The 21,848-nt window shown below is 33.0% G+C and overlaps 1 protein-coding gene across 1 annotated transcript in view; it reads right to left on the minus strand.

Moving 5' to 3' along the window:
• Positions 1-1,885: 1,885 nt before the first annotated feature.
• LOC137919813 (zinc finger protein 541) overlaps positions 1,886-21,848 on the minus strand; it is a 225,385-nt gene continuing 205,422 nt past the window's right edge. Inside the window, exons 9-19 of the mRNA XM_068763010.1 lie at positions 7,006-7,203; positions 6,802-6,937; positions 6,503-6,729; positions 5,836-6,405; positions 5,540-5,761; positions 5,254-5,458; positions 4,482-4,667; positions 3,413-3,651; positions 3,141-3,260; positions 2,944-3,038; positions 1,886-2,145 (exon numbers count right to left, since the gene is read on the minus strand). Coding sequence (XP_068619111.1) covers positions 1,983-2,145; positions 2,944-3,038; positions 3,141-3,260; positions 3,413-3,651; positions 4,482-4,667; positions 5,254-5,458; positions 5,540-5,761; positions 5,836-6,405; positions 6,503-6,729; positions 6,802-6,937; positions 7,006-7,203 — 2,361 coding nt within the window. The 3' untranslated portion in view covers positions 1,886-1,982. The remainder of the gene's footprint in view (positions 2,146-2,943; positions 3,039-3,140; positions 3,261-3,412; positions 3,652-4,481; positions 4,668-5,253; positions 5,459-5,539; positions 5,762-5,835; positions 6,406-6,502; positions 6,730-6,801; positions 6,938-7,005; positions 7,204-21,848) is intronic.

A 21,848-nucleotide genomic window follows, 5' to 3' on the forward strand; every position in this document is an offset into this window, starting at 1 on the left:
TGGCAAAAATTTGGCATCTAAATTGAAGTTAAAGTAGATTACGCTTTGTCGTTGAAAACATCTGCCTATATTGTTAAAATAGAACACAACCAAATAATCACACAAGTTAGTTATATAATTATGTAGCATATAAAAATCCATTTAACCTTATTTTTAAGAATCTATAAAAAATTTAAAACTTCTAGATCAAATTATATTTGGATCGTACTTTGGCAGAGATTCACTCAGGTACTAATGAAAGGAAAACTAATAACACCTTTGCAAAATAACCTATCGCTAAACATATGAATTTATTATCGGCAGAATCATCATACAACTTCTAGTACATTATGTACTTGGCCCGAGCTACGAAACCAAATGCAATGTGCGCAGTACATCAACAGAGTCATGTTAATTAAAAAAAAAAGTTTAGTAGACAAAAATAATACAAACATTTAAAATATAACATGTCTTTTACGTGAATACTGCCCAAAAAACTAAAAGCTAGATGTTAGAAGGTACGTAAAAGGTATCTCGGAAGACAGAGAGAGACAAAGAGTTCACAACCACAAGAACTGTTATCAGAGAAGAAATATTAGCGGGACTGAGTTCCGACTACAGGCAGTCAATAGAGACATTCGTAATATATTTGAGCAATTACACTTATTGCCCAATTTGTACATTCCATTAAATTATAGACAGTTTAACACCGGAACGATTATCACAACACGTAGTTACAAATACACATTTAAATATTATTATTATTATTATTACTACTATTATAATTTGTATGAAACAACATAATCTACAAGTACTCAAAGATTAAGAGAGACTCAACTAAACAATAGAGATACTATTAAGAAGAATCAACAAGGAACTAGTTAATAAAATTATCAACGTAAAATATAGAATATTTGAGCATTTCTATAATATTGTGTAAAAAAATATTATACCTCATTTTTATTATTTCAGCTTCTGTGATTATATTGGAATAAAATGGACGATAGACTTCCTAATTTATTAACGATATTATCTGTAGCATTACATAGTTGGTTAATATGAAGGACAATTATTAACTTCACATGTTCACAGAAGCTTCCCTCCGACTGTCAATATTTTTCTAAAATTGTTTATCGATATGTGACTAGTAGGTTTACGGTACGGATGTTGATTGAAACACTGTTACAGCACTGACAGCGGAACGATTTGTCCAGTCAAAAACTTTATAGTATATTTGTCTAATACGACTAGATAAGAGACAATAAAGAATAACTACAAAATAACATGACAGTGAGCAAACAATCAAACTTAATATTGAGCTGGGCTCGCAATAAAATCAAACAGTTTAATAGAAACGAGGTAGTGTAGTTGCTACACGTTAACGTATCACACAGAGTTATAGTTGCAATACTTAATATCGTTATCGTCGATAGCTACACAATTATTTACAACATCACACTTGCCAAGTCACATTAAGAAGTCTGTCATATAAAAACTTTACGAATGTACCTAACTATCTACATAATTATCAATCGTTATACAAAATATTATGTGCTCTCTTTAAGGTTAGCACTACGGGAAACAGATATTTATTATATTTGGGACCGGCTTTGTTCGTCCGTGAACTTTTTTGCCTGTATGTCATTATTTTGTTTCTCTTAATCATGTTTAATTAATATAAAAATTACTTTGCAAACACCTTAAATGCTTGCTTATTATTATTTATTTTCTAATATTTTTCGACTTTAAGTTATTACCCGTCCTAGTGACTGTGCGATAAGAGTCGCGGCAGGCATCGAGCGAATGGATAAAATCTTTTTCTTATATATTTTATAAAAGAACCGATGACACGATTTTTATATATTTAGTTTTTTTATTTTTGTAAAAAAAACGTGTATTAAATATTTTAAATTTTCGATTATAAACTCGGTACAATAAAAACGTTAATAATATAGTTAAGTCGGTGTGAGGGCACAGAGCAGCTAGATAAATGAGCAAGTCGGTTACTGTGGATGTTTGTTTTGGTATTCAGCAGTAGCGTGAGCCCTGTCATCGGGTCTCTCGACCTTTTCATAAGGCTTTTCGAGTTTTGGCCTTTTTGGCTCGGCGTCGAGTGGCCGGTGTGACTTCATGTGCGCGCTACGACTTTTTACTTTGTTAAATACTCTGAAACATAATATAATACAACTATTACAACAGCAACTGAATCAAAAAGTGTAAAGCAAAAGAAAACACAAAACAAAAGCAGAACTCCGCTAAAGCTAAGCATAAAAAGCATCAACACATGTCGCCTATTCTTAATACCATACAATATATACACGGCATTCATTTAAATATCCTATTTAATATCTTCGTGAAGAAATATGAAAGTCAGACTTTTTGATATAAAATATTTTTTTATATATACAAATCCGATACCGAGTCAATTATTATAGTTGGTCAACCAACATATTTTTGAAAATAATTAAGATTTTACTAGTGTTTTAAGAGGTCTCACGGATTTCAAGCGTTCTATTTGTATATTATAAATTTGTAAACAAACATCTTTATTCTGATTTTGGGTTGTTTTAAAAGTAAAACATTACTTTTACATGCAGAACTCGACAGTTAACTTGAGGGCAAAACATTGGTACAAGAAATTTATTATATTAATACACTTTTAACTGTTATCTTAAACATTTGTTAAACGATTTCTGAAGCAAAGTATAACAATTCCTGAAGCATCCTTCACAATTCTTGAACAGATATTTCGTCTTGAGTTAGTACGGTATAAGTAATAGACATTAATAGTTCTATATCCAGTTAGGCATGCGCAATTTAAGTGAGATTTATGGACGAAGGTAAACCTAAATTTTGTTTTGGCTATTAGAGCCGTGAGCGTTTCACGTAAATTGCGACTGCGTGTATTTGTCATGACTGCCAGTTTTGTAAGCGGATATGATGCGCTCCAGGGTTGGCACTTACTTCCCGCAAATCTTGCAAGGATATTCTTCTCCGTCGTACGATGTCGGCGAAGAGCACGAAGTGGAGCCTTGTAATGAAATCTGTCCTATCGAACCCTAAACATGAAGAAGTCGTGTGTTTTAAACTGGTGTCATCACTCAATCTTCACTGAATCTGAAGATGAAGTGTGATAGCGTTGTAAACGTGGCAGTGCTTACTTGTGACGTGGCTTGCGGTTCCATACCCCAGCTTCTTAAATACAGTGACTTGTAGTCTTTTGTTACTTTCTTCCAGAAGTAGTAGAACTGTACACATTGCTTCGAATCTTTTGTTCTTATCTGTAATAGTATTAATAACATTTTAATTACATGAAATGAAGATTGAAATGTATGTTTTTTAATAAATAAATTAATACTTAAAGTATGTCCTATAGGTTGACGTTCTACGGGTGAAATAATTATGATGATGATGAAGGATACGATGTACTTACGAGTTGGGAAATCCTGTAAAAGTCCTTATCATAATGCCCAAGGCCGGCTAAGAAAGCTTCAACTTCGTCTGGAGTCCAACGGGACTCGTGTTGAGACGGGGCAGCAGGCCTCGACATGAGACGTAACGTGGCAGCTCTGATGTCTCCTCCACATTCTCCTAAAGTTTGCAGAGCGAACTCCCGCGTGTGACCGCCAACAGGCATAGCCGCACACATCGCCAACTCCATGAACATTCGTACTAAAACATAATTCGAATTCAAATTACAAAATTTCTCAACGAAGAGGAGACGAGTCTCTGTTAGAATAATAGGTGTTTCAGATTTGATATGAACAAGTAAATGAAACTCGGCGGGACTATACCGTGTAATAAGTGTAAAAGACTTAAAGTTGGGAATTGATAGCTTATTGGTTTTCAAATAAAAGTATGATCCCTATCCAAAAATGAATTACGTAAAGATAATATAGTTATCAAAGGCCTTTTCAAAATTCGAAATACTACATATTAGAATTAATTATTGTTTACTATCAGTTCCATCAGACTTTGTTAATAGGAAATAGGTATAAAAGTTTTAAAGCTTTTCTTGACAAACTTAAAGAATCATTGGCAATGATGCTTGATTATTTTGTTTTCATTTAGGCTATGAAAAAGTATACATGCATTGATCGACGTTGTTAAACTTTTTTAAAATCAGGTTGTATAATTTCTTCCTGGTTTTTCTCTGCAACTATAACACCTTGCGAAGCAGAGTAAAGACAAAAATAAAATAGATTTAAAAAAGAATGTTAACGCTAGAGTATAGTTCGAAAGAAAATGCCAATTTCTAGTAAATGAATATTAACTTTTGATAAACATATGTTTAAAGTTTTTCACCAATCACCCTATAAGTATTTTTAGAAATAATGTAAAATACCATATTTATTTTATTTATATCATACTTTCTGGGTAACAGTCAATATTTTCATTTCCTTCAATTAGTCTTTTACTATATGAATCGGGAATAAAATAAATATTAATATCTTTTTTTAACTATCCTATGTAATTTAAAGAAACAAATTTAGCTACTCTACCTTCGTTATCGTCAAGAGCGTCATTAATGCCTGGATCCCAGAGTAACTGTTCCGGAGCTCTGTGTAAATCAACGCGGTCGTTGCAGAGCTCTGGAATATTCGCTTGATAGTCAATTCCAATATTTATTTGTGGTGGACGGGGTTCTCCATACTGCGCCATTACCTCGCTTTCGGAGTTTGGGTGTCCTAAAATGTAAATGGTAATATAGACAAATGAATTTAATAAATCGTTAATCATAAGGAAACTAAAATAATAATCTGAAAAAGGAAGCAATTCAAAATAATATCGCTATTAAAGAGAAAAATGCGTTTAGTCAGCATATTTAAACTAATAACTGAACGAGCCAATGTTCAACTCTCATAGCCCGAGTATCGTTCAGAACAATTGGCGTCTTAGACCTGTAGTAAGACGTCTATCCACAATATTACTACCATGTTAAGGTAAACGAACGACGCTGTATATAGGCCGCTTTCAACCGGTGATATTAGAAATCTAAGGGTGTCTAGCAGTAGATGTCCTGTAACTGTAACGAGGATGATGATGATGATGATAAAGAATTGAACAGAAAGTAAGTAAGCTTCCTATTCTGATAAGATGAAAATATCGGCTTTCTTCAATTCCCGAGAGAGCTAATGAGCTGAGGCAGATGTAGGTTACTTTAGCGCGTTCCACTTCAAACACGGTTGAGCTGTGACAAAAGCCACACAGCATTTTTCCACGAAAAAAAAATGGGTTATTACTATAAAGTATAGTTACATTTATAATACCAACCATGTATCAATTCAATCAAGAGTCCCGAACCATCTCTATCAGGTGGCAGTATAGGTTGCGGGGTATAGTGATTAATCGAGCGTCTCATGCGAGTCCTGTATGGCCCAGCGGGAGAAGCTCGTCTTTTACGTCGCTGTGGAGAAGCCGGCACGCTGCTGGGACTTAAAAATACAGCAGGCACTACGTCTCGACCTTCAACACACACCTAAAAAGAATGATTTAGGTTTACATTTATATGATTATGTGAATTGTACAGCAAAAATAAACCTGCAATGCGAATATTTACTTGTAATGAATTGTCATGTTGCCATTGATGAATTGGAGTAGACAGGGCCAAACGCTGTTGACGACGAAAGTGCCGGTGGTGTGAAAAATCACGCGGGCTACTAGATAATAAAGGGTCTTCCGAATTTAACATAATGCGACGAGGTGTCGGGGACGATTCCAATGAATAAGCATCTAACGACCTGCATTCTTCCGGCAGCACTTCTTCTAACGCTTCTTCAACCTTAAAGCATTTAATTGTTAATATAATTATAATAATAAATAATACAAAATACTATTACAGAAACTGAGTTTTACCTCCTCCTGACTGGACATAGTAGCTGTAAAAAATGCTGCTGATAAAGGTGATGACGCTCGTGGAACTGTATGCGCTGGTGAATTAGCATCGTGAGATGCTGGTGGTGTCGGATAAGCAATACCAGGGGAAGCTTCGGGCTGGGTTGAATAGTTTTCTCCTGGTGATGTTGCATTGTAAGCTAATCCCGGTGAATCGCCAGTTGAGTATGATAAACAAGGTGAACTATCCGCGTAAACAATACCAGGCGATGGTACAGGTGAGCATCCGTGACTTGCTCCAAAGTCTGCCAAGGATTCAGGTAAAGGTGAGTTTAAAACCGCAGCCAGTCGTCGACTAGACGGGAATGTCACTGGCGACCGTTCTCGGATAGTCGCGTAGTTTTCTAATGAGGCAAACTCTTCCATTTGTTCGGGCGTCGTAGTAAATTGAAAAGTATCATCGGTATTAAGGGCTGGTGAAAAGTATCCATCGTCGGAATTAAAAGAGACACCGAATAATTCCGGTCGAAATGTGAATTCTTGATGGGCAGGCGAAGACTGACCAGGGTCGGAAGTAGATCGTTTTACAACCTGAAAGAAGTATTTGTAGGGAATAAATCGACATTTACAAGTATATCATTTAATACTGCCCAAGTATTAAAGGAGTACTATTCAAGTATATACTAACCTTAGTGCAGCTGCCTTTCTTTAATAGTTCAATAAGCGTAGAATCTCTAATGGCCGGATTATTTGCGATATTTGTGGCTACTGTCACCACGGATGGAGCACGGGGTGGTATAAATTGTGTAGTTACTGGTGAAGATGGTGAAGCAACTGATGATCGGATTGTTGACAACGGCGGTGGGGCAGGAGCTATAAAACCCGCTCGGGAAGATATGATGTCCGTACTTGTACCTATAATTAAAAAGAAAATTAAAAGAGAAAATGATGCTTCAAGTAAATATGTACGAATAGTGAACTTTGTACCTGTGTGCGCTGATGAAATTGTTCCTCCGCGACGACTAATAATTTTTTCTTCAATAAGCGCTCTCACTGACACCGAAGCGGTTTGTAAGGGTGGTCCGGACGATTCTTTTTTGTCCAACTTCTTATTGTCAGAATCCTGAATACGAATACCGTTTCAGTAATCACAAAATAACTTCGATGCTTCAAGAATAACATAAAACTTACTTTTTTAAAGTATCCACCGTGTAGCCGCATGTGACCGTTAAGGGCAGGTATGTTTTTAAACTTTCGATGACATAAATTACATTCGACTGGTTTCACTTCTGCCTGTCGCGGAACCGAGGCATTGGTCCCGCCGCCCGCTCCGCTCGTGATCCCGCTCGAACTGGCAACGCTCCCGCATTTTTGGCTTCCCTGCTGCGCCTGAAATTAACGATGACTTTACAAAAGTTCAAAAGACTTTGGAACCTATTACGCACTTTGTAATTTCAAGGTATAAACTTTCGATCTTTAGAGGCTCGTTAATATCCAAGTTAATTAATGGATTTTGATGGACTCTGCGTAATCTACTTTCGTGTAAGTCGTAATTATAGGTCAACACTTGTGTTGCCGTGATTATTTTATTTGTTTATTTTAAATAGGCAATCCAGCAGCGACTCATAATATAAGTTTACATTAGTTTCATTTAAAATCAAAAATTAAAAACGTTAGCCTATTAGGCTAGTAGGCGTACACAGCGATGGCCATAATTAGCTTAGATATAAGCTTAATAAAACAGACAACAATTAACGGCTCTTTAAATAATAAAAAACAAGACTTTGCATGTTACGTTAATTAAAGCCAAGATTTTATATTTTCAATACAATGATATTATTGGAAAAAAATAAAAGTAAAGGAAAAAAATGATTTACGAAATGTTTTACGATTCTATGCCTTTAAGTACTTCCTAAATCTCCAAAAATGTCCAACTCATTCGAGTTTTCGCATTAAACTGCGCGGTGTGCGTAGATCGGTTTTCGTGGCGTACTTTGGGGGCGGCCTATACCTTGCAGTCGGCATCTATTGGCTGATATGATGATGATATTGATTGTTGCGCGGGATATTATACTTTTTATTTGTGACTTAGAATAAAAGAGAGGACAGGTTTCAACTTAAACAAACTGTTTCCAGGTAATATTTATTTGTGTAATTATCCAGAGAGAGACCGGCGGCGGTGTGCTGCAGTTATTCATTTACGTAGAATTTTAATTAGTTGCGGATTTCCGTCCCGCCACCACAGCGGTGCTGTTACATGACTTTTCTACTTTAAGAGAAACAAAATATATTCCGTTTGTACGTTTCCGTCGTATATTCGAATTTTTTATTTAGAGCGTATATAAAATATTTATTTTAGCATAGTCTATACGTAACATTATGTGTTAATATTAATTTATGTATATTATTTCCTGCTTAGGATAATTTACAGTGACTTGTGTATGCCATAAGTAGAATGCTAAAAGAGTTCAAAATTGAACAAAATTGCATTCCTCTATTACGGTACCTTTCAATACAAAGCTACAAGGGTTCTAAATATACCCCGATCTCAGAAGAGCTCACACCAATCTCAGACGGGCTTTTTTGTGGTCAGTTTTAAAATATTCATAGTACAGATATGCAATTTATTTACAAGATTTATTATAACGAAGAATTTTTTATAATTCCGAGAAATTACACGAAAATGTTTTAAAAAATCGTTCACAGTTTCTGACAAGTCTTATGACAAGCAGAGGATGTCCTGTGGTTAAAAAGATGATGTTGATAACATAGTTTTCCATAGAGTTATTAATTTTAATGAAGTCTAGGGAAACGTATAACATGCTTACCTTTATTTCTATTGCTAATCTTATGTATTTTGCCAATTTTACGCACGAGTTGTAATTAAAAATATACTCCCCTGGAGAAAATGATTAGTTAAGTAATATTACACCAGTGTCAACATAGACGGATTTTAGTGAATATTAAATGTCACTTAAAATAACCAAGGAACCTGAAGTATAGGTTATTTATATAATAAAATAAATTATAAAAAAATTCGACAGTTGATACTTGAAGACTGTCGATTATATAATCTTCTTAACAATAACATTTAAATGCAAGTAAGGCTATGCCAAAAACAATAGCTATTTTGGCTAAGCTATTTGTGTTTGTGTAACAAAAGTCATAAAACTCACAAAAGACCATAGAAGTCGAAGCGAAGTGCTCAATGGAGTGTTAAAGTTAATATTAAAGTGAGATAAACAAAGCTTAACATTATTTACTGCTACGTGTATAGCTTCGTTTTTTATTTTTCATTATAAATAAAAGCTAACTTCTGTTAATGAGACCAAGCTTCATTTGGTTTTAGTTATTAATTTGATATGGTATAATCAGTATTAAAGTTTAATGTATTATTGCGTTTCATCTGTGCAATTCATACATTTTATGTTTGTAATTGGAAAATAGATAGTAAATAATACAGAAAACAGACATTATATACAATGGTTTCATGGTCAAAAAATTTTACTTGTCTAATATATATAATTTATTCAAGTAAAAATGTGTCGCCACGATGTCGACTTTTATTTAACTAATTTAATTTTCTTTTTCTTTTTAATATTTTTTTTGTATAAGAATATGGAGGCCTTTCGTACCCCTAATTTGTTGGGACCAGGGTCTTTGTTTACAAATAAGTTTTTAAGATTTTTATCTTTATTCTTCACTCTCTTTCATACTTCTCAATTTCTTTTATTCTTTCCATTTTTTCCTTCACAATATCTTTCATTTTGTTCTTTCATCCCTTCTTGCTTTTATCGCCTTCCTTCCATCATCTTATTACTCTTAGGTGGCTAGGTACATTATTTATTCTTGATATTTCTTTAAAATATAACTACCGATATTACGAAATCTGTCTAGGCTGTTAGTTATTAACAAAAGTCACCCTTTCTTTAAAAAGAGGATTGTTCCACAATAGTTAACAAAACATAAATAACATTAAAAATGTATAGACTATGATAGACAGTGATTCTGTGAGCGACGTGATATGTGAATGTTGTCATCACAATTTTGATGAATTATTTTCTTTGCCGCAATGGGTTAAAGATTAGTTATTTAGAGTTTAAGACTGAATTTGCGAGTTGATCACGTAGGCTTTGTAATAATCTTTGTAGTGTCTTAGAAGAACGCGTTCGTAATTTATTCGATTCGAATGTTTTTTTTTTGTAACGTGGCAGCCCTGGCGAGCGCCATTAGGCTAGCTCGTTAGGTTAATGCGCGGTAGGTGCGAGCAGATGTTCGCGGAGCGTGCAGCGGTAGCGTTTTTGCCGTATATCATTCCTGTAGCGTAGTTAACTCGACTTGTAGCGGTTTTTAGTCCAAATGATCTACACGCTCCAGCTGTTTAAGAGCGTCGAAGTCGTTTGTGATACGGTTGCCTAATGCCTACACAGTTACAAATGATTTCTGAGTTGTTTGTTTACCTTTTGTAGGGCACGAATATTTACCTATTTACTTATTTACTTTGTCGTTCGAAGATGCTGGATGCAGATCGCTTTCAACCGGTCCTATTGGATACCCTAGGCAGAGGTCTATGTTCAGCAGTGGACGTGCTCAAATAATGATGATACTAATGATTACTTATGTCCTTTATAAATGTTTATTTACTTTTTACAATTAGTGTAATTGCGGACTTATTACCATAGCATACAAATAACACATATATGTTATTTACTTTATCATACACAGTTAGAGTAAACTTGTATTCACCAATAGATCTCGAATCTTCTTTTCAAACAAATAACGGTTAGCTGACTCACTAAAACTCTGGGAGAGTTTATATTAAACAAAAAGGCTTAGAACAAGAGACTTAGACAATAAGAATGATAGAAATCTGATTTGTGGGAACGACAAAGTAGTAAAAGATTATCTCTCATAGTTTGAATCAAGGAATTGCAATTATGGGGTTAAGTTACCTACTTAGGCGAAGTGTTAGACATAAGTAAGGAATAGAGAGTAATTAAAGCGCGAAAATTTCTCCGCTTAACGGGCAACCATTTGAGGCAAGATTGACGAGCAGAGACTTGATCGTATTTCCACAGATTAAATACGAATTGAATGCAGTTATTGAAATAACGGTCTAGTTCAGTGATTCTCAACCCATGTGCCGCGGCACTTTTGTGTGCCGCGAGATTTTAAAAATGTGCCGCGAAAAATTTAAAATATATATAACACATATACAAAAAAAAATATTCAACGTAAATATTTATATATTGAACCAGCTAATTATATTTAATTTACAAAACGCTTTTCTTAATCCCTAATTATGATAAAGTCATGTTTATGTATTAAAAATTGTCTCAAGTCTACCACACTTGTCTTTTTCCAAATGAGCATGTTGTTTGTGTGATATTTTAAATTTACATGATTTTCCATTGTAATACTAATCTACCCTTTGTAAAGTTAGAAAAGTATTTGATTCGTATCCTTATTAATTTGTTGGCATGTAGTTTCGATAAAAAAATAGGAGGTATATTGACTTTGCAATGCACGTATTCTTTGATTTACAATATCTAAGACTTTTCAGATTTTATTCCATTCGATGAATATTTCTGTAATTAAAAAAGTTTGCTGTTTATATCTAAAAAAATCCCGAGGTTTGCTGCTAAATTGTTTCACGAATACAATGGCAGCAATTATTTAAATAAAATTCGATTTTATGCATTAAAAATTGTATTTGTGTGAAAGTTATATAACTTCATAAGGGTTATATTTTTCATTTTCATAAATTACAAATGGTTACAGAATTTGTATATTTATAAATTTAAATTTATATATACTTCGATTTTTTTGACAGTATTTTTTTTGTTTTTTTCAGACCCCTTAAAAATGGACAAATGGATAAAGAAAAAAAAGAATAATGATGATGATGATGCAAGTAACAATAATGATGACATATACGACCAAAGTAATGAGTGTTCCTCTGTTTTAAGTGAAAATAGTTCTATTTTAAAAAAGTATATAATTCCTAGAAAATATAACGACAATTTTTTAAGATTTGGATTCACCTCATCGTTAGAAAATAACATAGTAGTCCCAGAATGTATTATATGCAATTTAAAATTATCAAATAGTGCTATGGTTCCTAGCAAACTTCTTCGTCACTTGGTTACCAATCATCCCTCTTTATCAACCAAAGATAAGAACTATTTTAAAACGTATCTTTCAACAAAAGTAAAACAAGGAAAAAATTTTAAAAAACAATTTTGTGTGTCCGAAAAAGCTCAGTTTGCTTCTTATGAAATCGCGGAATTGATCGCAGTAAAATTGAAGCCCCATAATTTAGCAGAAGAAATTATATTACCTGCTTGCCGTAAAATAGTCAAAACGATGATTGGTGAATCAGCCGATGTTGAAATTTCCAAAATACCCCTTTCTAATGACACTATACATCGCAGGATAAAAGATATATCAGAAAATATCGAGCAGAATACTACAAAAAATCTTCAAAATTCCTTTTTTGCAATACAAATAGATGAAACCACCGACATCACAGGAAATTCTCAGTTAATTGCATTTGTTAGATTTATCTATGAAGATGATATTATAAATCAATTTTTATGTTGTCGGGAGCTGTCAAATTTTACAACCGGGAAAAATATTTTTGAAGTAATTAATTCATATCTAGAAAAAACAAATGTCTCTTGGAATTTTTGTATTGGAATTTGCACAGATGGTGCACCCTCAATGACCGGGCATATTAAAGGATTTGTATCTTATGTAAAAGAATTGAATCAAAATATAATAGTTACACATTGTTTTTTGCATAGAGAAGCTCTTATAACAAAGTTCCTGTCACCAGATTTAAAGATAGTTTTGGAGCAATGTGTTAAAATGGTAAATTACATAAAATCAAGACCATTGAAAAACAGATTATTCAAGGAACTATGTAAAGCAATGGAGTCCAAGTATGAATCTTTGCTACTCCATACTGAAGTAAGATGGCTATCCAGAGGAAAAGTCTTATCTCGGGTTTTAAAATTAAAAAAGGAAATGAAAGCTTTTTTTGAACAAAATAATAATATTGAATTTGTTGAAATATTAGAAGATTTAACATGGACAACGAAACTTGCTTATTTGTCAGATATTTTTGTCATTTTTAACAGTATTAATTCAAGTATGCAAGGTTCAAATGAAAATATTTTAAATTCAACTGATAAGTTGGTGGGGTTAAAAAGACAAATTTCTTTATGGAAAAAGAAAGCCCAAGAAGGTAATTTAGAAAAGTTCGAATCAGTTCCTAAAGACGGGTATAAAATTATTAAACAAATTGTTCTTGATCATTTGACAACATTAGAGGAGAGAATTGTTTATTATTTCCCGGAATTGGATATTAATAAGTTTGATTGGGTTCGTAACCCATTTCTAATTACGGACACTGCTGTATTTGAGTTAACTTTAAATGAAGAAGAAGATCTTATTTTGCTTTCAACTAATCGAGATTTAATTTTAAAACATTCTGAAGAATCACTTAATACATTTTGGATAAAAATCAGATGCATCTATCCACTTTTATCTAGAAAAGCTTTAAATATTCTATTACAATTTTCCACATCTTATTTGTGCGAATTCGGATTTTCAGCATTAGCCAATATTAAAACTAAAAAAAGATCAAGGTTGTTAAATGTAGAAGACGATATGAGAGTAGCATTGTCATTTTTACGACCAAATATAAATGAAATTATCGAAAAACATCAAGCTCAAATTTCTCATTAAAGTAGTTTAGTTAATTAGCTTTTAATTTTATATCGTTAAGAAAACTGGCCATTTTGTTGTATTTTTAGATTATTTACATATAATACAATTTTTATGGTTCTTTTTATTCAGTTTGTCATGCCAACAAAAAAACTTCTGTTGGTTTTTTTTCTTTATGTGCCGCCAGATTTCAGAATAGTTAAAAATGTGCCGCAGGTGAAAAAAGGTTGAGAACCACTGGTCTAGTTAGATCTGCATTCTGAATATATAAGTGTTAAAAGTCATACATTGTAAAATAAAAAGCAATTGAAAAGGGACATAAAAATTATTTATAAACTCACCTTAGGCTTTGTGAATGTTTGCGGTTGAAAGAGTTGCGTTATCCAGTCGTTCATTATCATAAAGCACTTACACTATCGTATTATATGAAAATTTACTAAAGGAATGTAGTTATAGGTTACATGTAACACCCTAGAGTTTGCAGTGTGTATCTCACGGTATTCGAACATGGAATGATAGCATTATGTATGGTGAAGATATCGAAGAGATGACCCCTCGACTATACGTTTTTGACCTCGCAAATTGCAAGATAAAATGACCAGTCGTATAACAATGGAGCATGGAGCGTCTCATTTGCATATGTTCTCGTTATTATGATTCGCTGGCCGGCGTGCCAGGCCTTTGCAATGAAGTGTACGTTTTCGACGTGGATAATGTTTACTATCATTAGCATTAACATGTTCTACAGTATTGTACTCTAGTAACTCATTTTTAATTTGCAGCTCGAATTGCAGTGCACAGTGCTTCAGTTTCTAGGAAGCCATTTTGTTTGTTTCTAAACTGGTTACTGATGTTAATATAATATGTTGAGAAACATTTAAAAGTTATTAATGCTATGAGAATATATTTAAAACTATATACAATGCGATTGGTTATAGATGTAAGAGCTGTAAATAGGTAAATGTGTAGCTCATTTACTGCCGATAATTTTTTTAGTACATCCTTTTCATAAATAAATTATATTACATTATATTAAATTTGATTTATGTTTATTACCTGTCTCTGCAGACTTTGTACTGTCAGTGGTTATTAAGAGTGTCGCATTTCAATAGAAAAAATAAATATCCACATGTTATCATATTTAAAAAGCCCATGTATTTTTTTTTGATAATTATTAACCATTCATTTTGTATATAAGGGATTTTCATCTAAGTATTTATCATTACGATATTTTTGGAATTATAAGGCACATGAAATTTGATAGAAATATGGCTTTTGTTAAATAGAAATCAGTTAAGAACGAAAATTATGAAGATGCACCCAAAAACGGTGGAGGAGGCGTTTAATAACAAAATGCATTTTTTTAAAACAATAGCTCTTATAAGTAGAAAACTTGTCCAGAATATTTTTTATGGCATGTCAGTTACCAAATTTGTTATTTACTTAGAATGGATTTTCTGAAATAGCGTCCACAAAAGGCAGTGCGGATTACGCGAAGCGGACGGAAGTCATTTGCAACAAAGAACTATTAATCTGTTTCATATATAATTTTAAAATAAAATACATAATCCATTGTTTTCAATTGTAACTATCGAATAATGTAAAAAGCAGTGGGCAAAGACTGTTTTTTACAGTTTGTTTTTTACAGACTAACACATTATTAATTTTTAATTAAATACAATAAATCTAAAGTAATTAAAAAATAAATAAACTTAATAAAACACTCTACTCTAGGCATTGCCTATCTCACAGAGGGATTTAAGTAGAAGTAACTTGTGACTAGAAGTTGATGTACTTAATAAAAGTTGTTACAAAACTCTAGATATAAAAGATACCAACTAACGTAGACAAAGGCAAGGTCAAAAACTTGAAAACGCTACGATGTTATAGTTACTTCAAACTTTCATAAAAATTTGGGTGTGTAAGTAGAATCAATTCTTTTGTGATTTCATTTTTATGTTTCCAATAGTCTAGACTGTAAATTTTATGAGAATGTAAGGATTCAAAGTTTGTTTTCAAAGCACCGATTTTAATTATTTTTAATATGTTAATGTGTATGGGTAATTCTCATGGAATCTCGAAATTCTTGTCCTTTTAGTTTTTACACAGTTCGAAACTATTCATGGTGGTATTTTTTTTTTTTTTTTTAAAGAACATCACTTAGGCTAATAATTTTGGTAATAACCTTAAAACTTTATGTATATCTGTAAGGAATAATAAATATATAATACCCTTAAAATCATTCCCTCACTATGTCCCAAACTTTAAAATAAAACATGTTATAATTTTTTAACTAGAAATTGCTTAAAATTTATGTTTGCGCGTGTGACTATTTTATTAAAAATACATCAAAATTTTAAAAATTCTTCGAATTTAGGATTATAGATCGTAAATAAATGAGGAAATGTTGATTTGACATGTGTCCCTTAAAAAATAGTCATTCCCTCACACCATTACCGACAGTCGATAAGTTAGCGTACTTGAGATTTTTTATTGGAACTTCTATTAATTTTTGATAGTTGGTGACACTAACAATTGCTCAGAATGGCGAAGTTGTATTAAAATTGTCGGAGTACTTGTTGGAAGAAGATTAAATTACAATTTTTCAAAGATTACATTTCAGACAGTCATTCCATCACTGAGAAGAAAACAAAGAGGTAATTACTATATTCGAATATAAATTTAAAAATAAAGTATGTTTTTAGAAACAGTAAAATCACCGAAAAATTTACATACAGCAGTTTACTACATTTGGAGATTTTTGAGGTTATGTTTTATTTTGTCATTCCCTCATTTCATTTCAAAATGAGGGAATGACAACTAATGAGGTAATGACGTCTAGACTATTTTAACTTAGTTTTTTAATGAACTTGCTTATGTCAACCTTAAATTTACTATTCTGTTTTGTTTTAGAGCTAAAAAATGGCACGAGGAAAGAAACTGTCTGATGCAGAAGCAAAATTGAAAAAAAAAGAATATGATCGAAAACGTAGAGAAAAAATGAAATCTAATCCTGAAGTGTTAGCAAAACTTCGCGAGAAAGAACGAATTTCATATCTTAGAAAAAAACAGAAGGGCCAAATAAAATCTGTAACTGCCATGAGTTCCAGAGAAAGAAGATTAAAGAGAAAAAATTGGAAAAAAAACAGTCAATCGTACAGACACCGAAAGGCACAAGTCCGTAAGAATCTGACAAGTCTCCTCAATAAAGTATCACCTTCAAGTTCTAGACTTGCAGCAGACCCTGTTCTTCAAAATAATAATAAGCGTGAAAGTATGATAGCTGTTTTGAGAAGGAAGCAATTAAGAAAACGTAGAGCAATACAATATGCAAAAATTGCTAAATTACAAAAAGAATTAAAAGAGCAAATTCGACAAAAAGAGAAGTACAAGAAGAGATCTCAAAGGCGAAATAAAAAGGTTTTATCCTCTCCTGAAGCTAAAGTATCAGCACTTTTGAAAAACGTTCAAGGTGTCACTGTTACGCCTTTCCGTGGAACGCAAAAAATTCGCCAATTTGTGTTCGCTAGTGATATATTAGAGTTTAGAAGCCTTTCTTGCTGTCAATGTATTGGAGAATGTAGCCATTTTCACCTGGGATACTACTTATCTTCGAAAACTCCTCATGTTGAAAAAAGACTTGGAAAAGTACAAACGCGGTCTTGTGGTAGACAATCTGCGAATAATTTTTTCAATGATAATGATTCCCAAATTGATGAATCTTATGATATAGGCGATTTCGTTCTCATCAAGTGGAACGACGCAATTTATCCCGGAAAAATAACTTCAGTTTCTGATGATGCCGCTGTGGTAGATTGTATGGAAAGAGTAATTAAATCCTGGAGATGGCCTACACCCAAGGATGAAGCATTGTATCCCTGGACTGATGTTGTGCAGAAAATTGAACCTCCAAAATTTATCAGAAAAGGATATTTTTCCGTAAAGGAAATAAATCAGCTTAAATTGTAAAAGTTAAGACTTGACTGCAAGGTATTCTATTGTAGACTGATTCGGAAAAGACTATTATATTATTATATTCTAACTTGTGTGATATAATATTGTTTACTTTAAGACTAAATGTTGATATTAATGGTTTTAAACAATATTTTAGGATTTATATAAGAGATTTTGAAAATTTCTAAATGAGTTGAATATTTTTAGTCATTATTAATTAAGTTTCATGTTGCAAAGAAAATGCAATTAATATAAAAATGAAAGCAAGTTTTGCTGTAAGCAATTTGAGTCACTTTCAGAGCTGTGTTATTAGATAACTCCAGAATTTTCATATATATATTACCTACTAAAGTTATACATGTGTTCAAAAAATAAATAATTAAATTTTTCATAATAAACTAACATAAACATCATTTCCTCACCACAGTCATCATTCCCTCACTTTTAAAGTTTATCAATATTGATTTACTTCATTTAAAACTCGTTTATTCTGGGGACCACTATATTCCCTAAAGTTACTAACACATATAGTACAAATTTAAGATAAATTTAATAGATATTAACTAAAATAATTCTGAATAATTTAATTTACATTTTTTCGAGATTTCATGAGAATTACCCGTATGCAGACATTCATTAATTACCATAGGAAATATTAAAAGGTTGAATATATTTTATATGTCTCGACAAAAACATATAAAAATCATAAAAAATAACTTTGGGTTGTTTTGGATTTTACGCTAACTTTGCGACGTACGGATCAGCGTAGAGGTATATACTGAATTGCGCTTAAACCTCTGAGTGTTGGATTGGTTGGTTGAGTGAATGGAAACGGCGGGATTCTGTCGGCAAACCTTTGCAATTCTCAACCTCTGTATACTCGGAGAAAAAAGATGGTCTAAGACTGTTATTAGGTCCGTGCAACTCTGAATGTCTGTTGATCTTGAAGAAAGAGAGATGGCGGAAGACAGTAAGTAAGACAGCTTTAAATGAACGTGACAGTATCTGGAAGACAACGAGATAACGAAAGACTATTAGATGGTTCGTACTACTATCCAAGTTCGTATTACTATAAAAGTTGTGCTAAGAGCGTACTAATAAAAAATTGACTTCTTCGGTTAAACTGCTACTGAAACCGCTGTAATGCGCCGTACCGAAAAGAGCGCTGCCTTAAAAAATTAAAAAAAAATCACATCTTGTATTAATAAGTTACGTTCACAGAATAGCTTTTTAATGGGATTGTCTTAGTGTAAACTATCGAGGTAAACAGACAACCTTGCACTCGGCCCTTCTTGCCGCCCTTAAAGCGGAGCTTAAATAATCTCCGTTCTTCGTCCCAGCGTCAGGATATGCATCTCACATCGAACCCCGGTGGTCTCGATGCACATGTCATATACCATTCACATACACATGACTCGGCGGCTGCGTCCGCCTAACCCGCGTTCAAGCGAGGGCGGTCCGGAGAGCCCCGTGTCTATCGACCGCCGAGTAGTCCTCGCTTCGTCTTACATACACTACACCACATTCACTAGACTATACACCTACACGGGTAAAGTTTTCCGCATGTGTACGTCTTCCTTCCGTAACTGGGGTACGATCGCTAGCATTTAATTTTTTAGTCCGTGGACCTCTGTTTCCACGGGCTCAATTTCGATGAAGCTGCACAAAGCCTAGATCGGCTAGCAGTGTATCTTCAAATACATCACAAGCACAAACAGACCACCTTAAAGTCGTCGGAAGACGCAAGAAGACTGTTGGTATCAACTGCTGCTATTGGTATGAACTGCGCAACATGTTTTAAATTGTTAAAATTCAATAAAAATTAATAGCAAAGTGGAAAGTTGGTCTTAAAGTCGCTGAATGACGCTTGATGCAAGCCGCTTTCAACGGGTTGTATTGAAGATCTATGGGGTAGGCCTATATTCAGCAGTAGATGTCCTATGATTTAAATGATGATGATGTCGATATTATTAGATGAAAGACCTGCTCGTTGCCACTATTTTTATATATTATACTATTATTACAAATAATATTACATAGAACACTTTTTAGAAGCTTTTATTAACATAAAAGCTGTGTATATAATGTTTAGTAGTGTCATTATTAACAAAAACGCGTCTTACTTAAGTCTTTGAATAGAGCACGTAAGTACCGGATGCGCTCTTCATGCAAACTTTAACCATGAGGGAGCTAATTGAATAACAAACAAAGTTCACAACTGCACAATAGTGTTTAGCGTATTTAGTTTACGAAGTGTTAAGTTTAAACGTTTATTCGCAAGACGTCTGTTCAGTACTAACGCTATGAATTTCGATATGTTAACATAAGAGATTTAGTTGCTTTATTATCTTTAAATGGTAACATTTATTTTTATTCACCGGTTGATTAGTGTTAGGTATAAAAACTCGAAATGGTTTAACGCTCATTTGCCAACAAAAATCTTTAAAGCTTATGCATCTATTTCTAATCGACTTGTTTAAAATTATATTACACAATTTATTATATTGCGACAGCCTGCGGAGACATATAGTTAATAGTAATTTATTTTAATATATGTAGTATGCCGAATTTTTAAAACGCTTTTTTCTATTATTATTACGTTATTTAATATTTCTGAAATCATTGATTTTTGGTCAAAATATACAATACATTAATTGACAGTAAATGTGATATATGTTGAGCTATATTTTTTTTATCTATTAACTCTTTTAACTTTAAAAGCTTTTACGCATTTCTAATCATCCTGTATATTCAGTCATGCTTGTCCTTTCTCATTTACTGTTACTAATCAGCTACTATCAACCGTATCATTTCAGTCGTAAGACATTCACAGGCTAGACATAGATCTAGACATAAGCATTCTTCATAGATTATTGGAAGGCCTGCATTCAGCATTTTTCGATGACTCAAGATCATCTGACCATTTCAGTACTAATTTGAATGAAACTGTGAGTTGTGAACTAGCTATTGAGCGAGTTGATACCAACTATTCCAGCAATTACTAACCTTTTGTTCAATCATGTATATTGATGGTACAATTTTGTGACATTTTTCATCAAAACCCTTGTGTTTATTAATTAGTCGTAAAATTCAATATCAGAGCAAACATTTCATTATAGACAATGGTTTCACGTTAATCTAGTTTTAGTAAACGTTGTTATTAGTAATATAGTGAACAATTTAAAAAAAACATCGTTACAGAATTTAAAGCACTTTATTAGTACTGGGTAATCAGTTTATAATGTTTCTCACGGTTATATTTTGAAGTGTGGCGTTAATAATATTATTCAGGCGTTATTGTCGTGTGCAGGGATAATAATTGGGGTGCCATAACATTAGAGGTATTAGGAGGGGCTGGGGCCACGTGGCCTGGCCCAGAGGTCACAGGTCACTGTCACGTAAGGGCAAAAGGGAATCTTTGATACACTCTTTTGTTAGATAAAGAAATATTTAAGTTCTTTGTTGTTTTATTAATTGTATTTTGTAAAATTGTTGAATGTATCATAGACAATTTTTTTTATACTTTGTTAAATTTGGCCTTATGTCAACAAGCTTTATTACTAGCATTGGTAACTACCATTAACTACAGATGTAATGTTTATGCCTTACGAAGCGCTGTAAGTTTTAATAATATTTCATCTGAATTGCAGGCGCAGCAAAGAAAGGTGTTTATGCGAAACATTGCCTCGAACACATTGGTTCATGTACGACAAAGTAATTAGGCTTATGTTTTAATTTTATTTTTAGTGTCTGTTTAGTTAATCTTAAAATTATTAATTAATAAATTAATAATTAATATAATATTGAGTACTCATAATTACATTATAATACTACCTGTCTGCCGTAAGCTTCGTGTGGCGCGCACTGCGTTTTATTGGTGTAATAAATCCATTATTGGTCATTTTTAGCACTCCAAAATAAATATTTTGGCCAAATTTTATAGCTATTATAAAGCTATAGTTAGAAAGTATGCATTTATTTATTTATTTTTGTATTTTATGTAGTTGACGCGGCGACTCATTTTGACCGGAATTTGAAAAACCTTACGTAGCTGATCTTTACTTAAATCAATAGTTTTTACAATTTTTTTGTATTTTATACACATCGAACATTTGTTTATTAGTCTGTTAGTCTTTTTCATTGCTGAACTACAGCGGTAAAAGTCTGAGATTTGCGAAAGTAAGTCGCGGGTTCAATTCCCGGGACACTTTCTTATTTAATCCACATTTTGTATATTAATTACAAAGGATTGCCACTATTCACAAACCAGCTTCTGGAGGAAAAGCAGTAGCGTCCTCTGTGTACCGTTACATCACAATGCTATCGCCAACCTGCCTACCAAGCGAGGT

Source organism: Battus philenor, unplaced genomic scaffold, assembly GCF_028537555.1.
Source record: "Battus philenor isolate CCGP_79_NKW_IND1 unplaced genomic scaffold, ilBatPhil1.0.hap1 SCAF_17, whole genome shotgun sequence".
NCBI lineage: Eukaryota > Metazoa > Arthropoda > Insecta > Lepidoptera > Papilionidae > Battus > Battus philenor.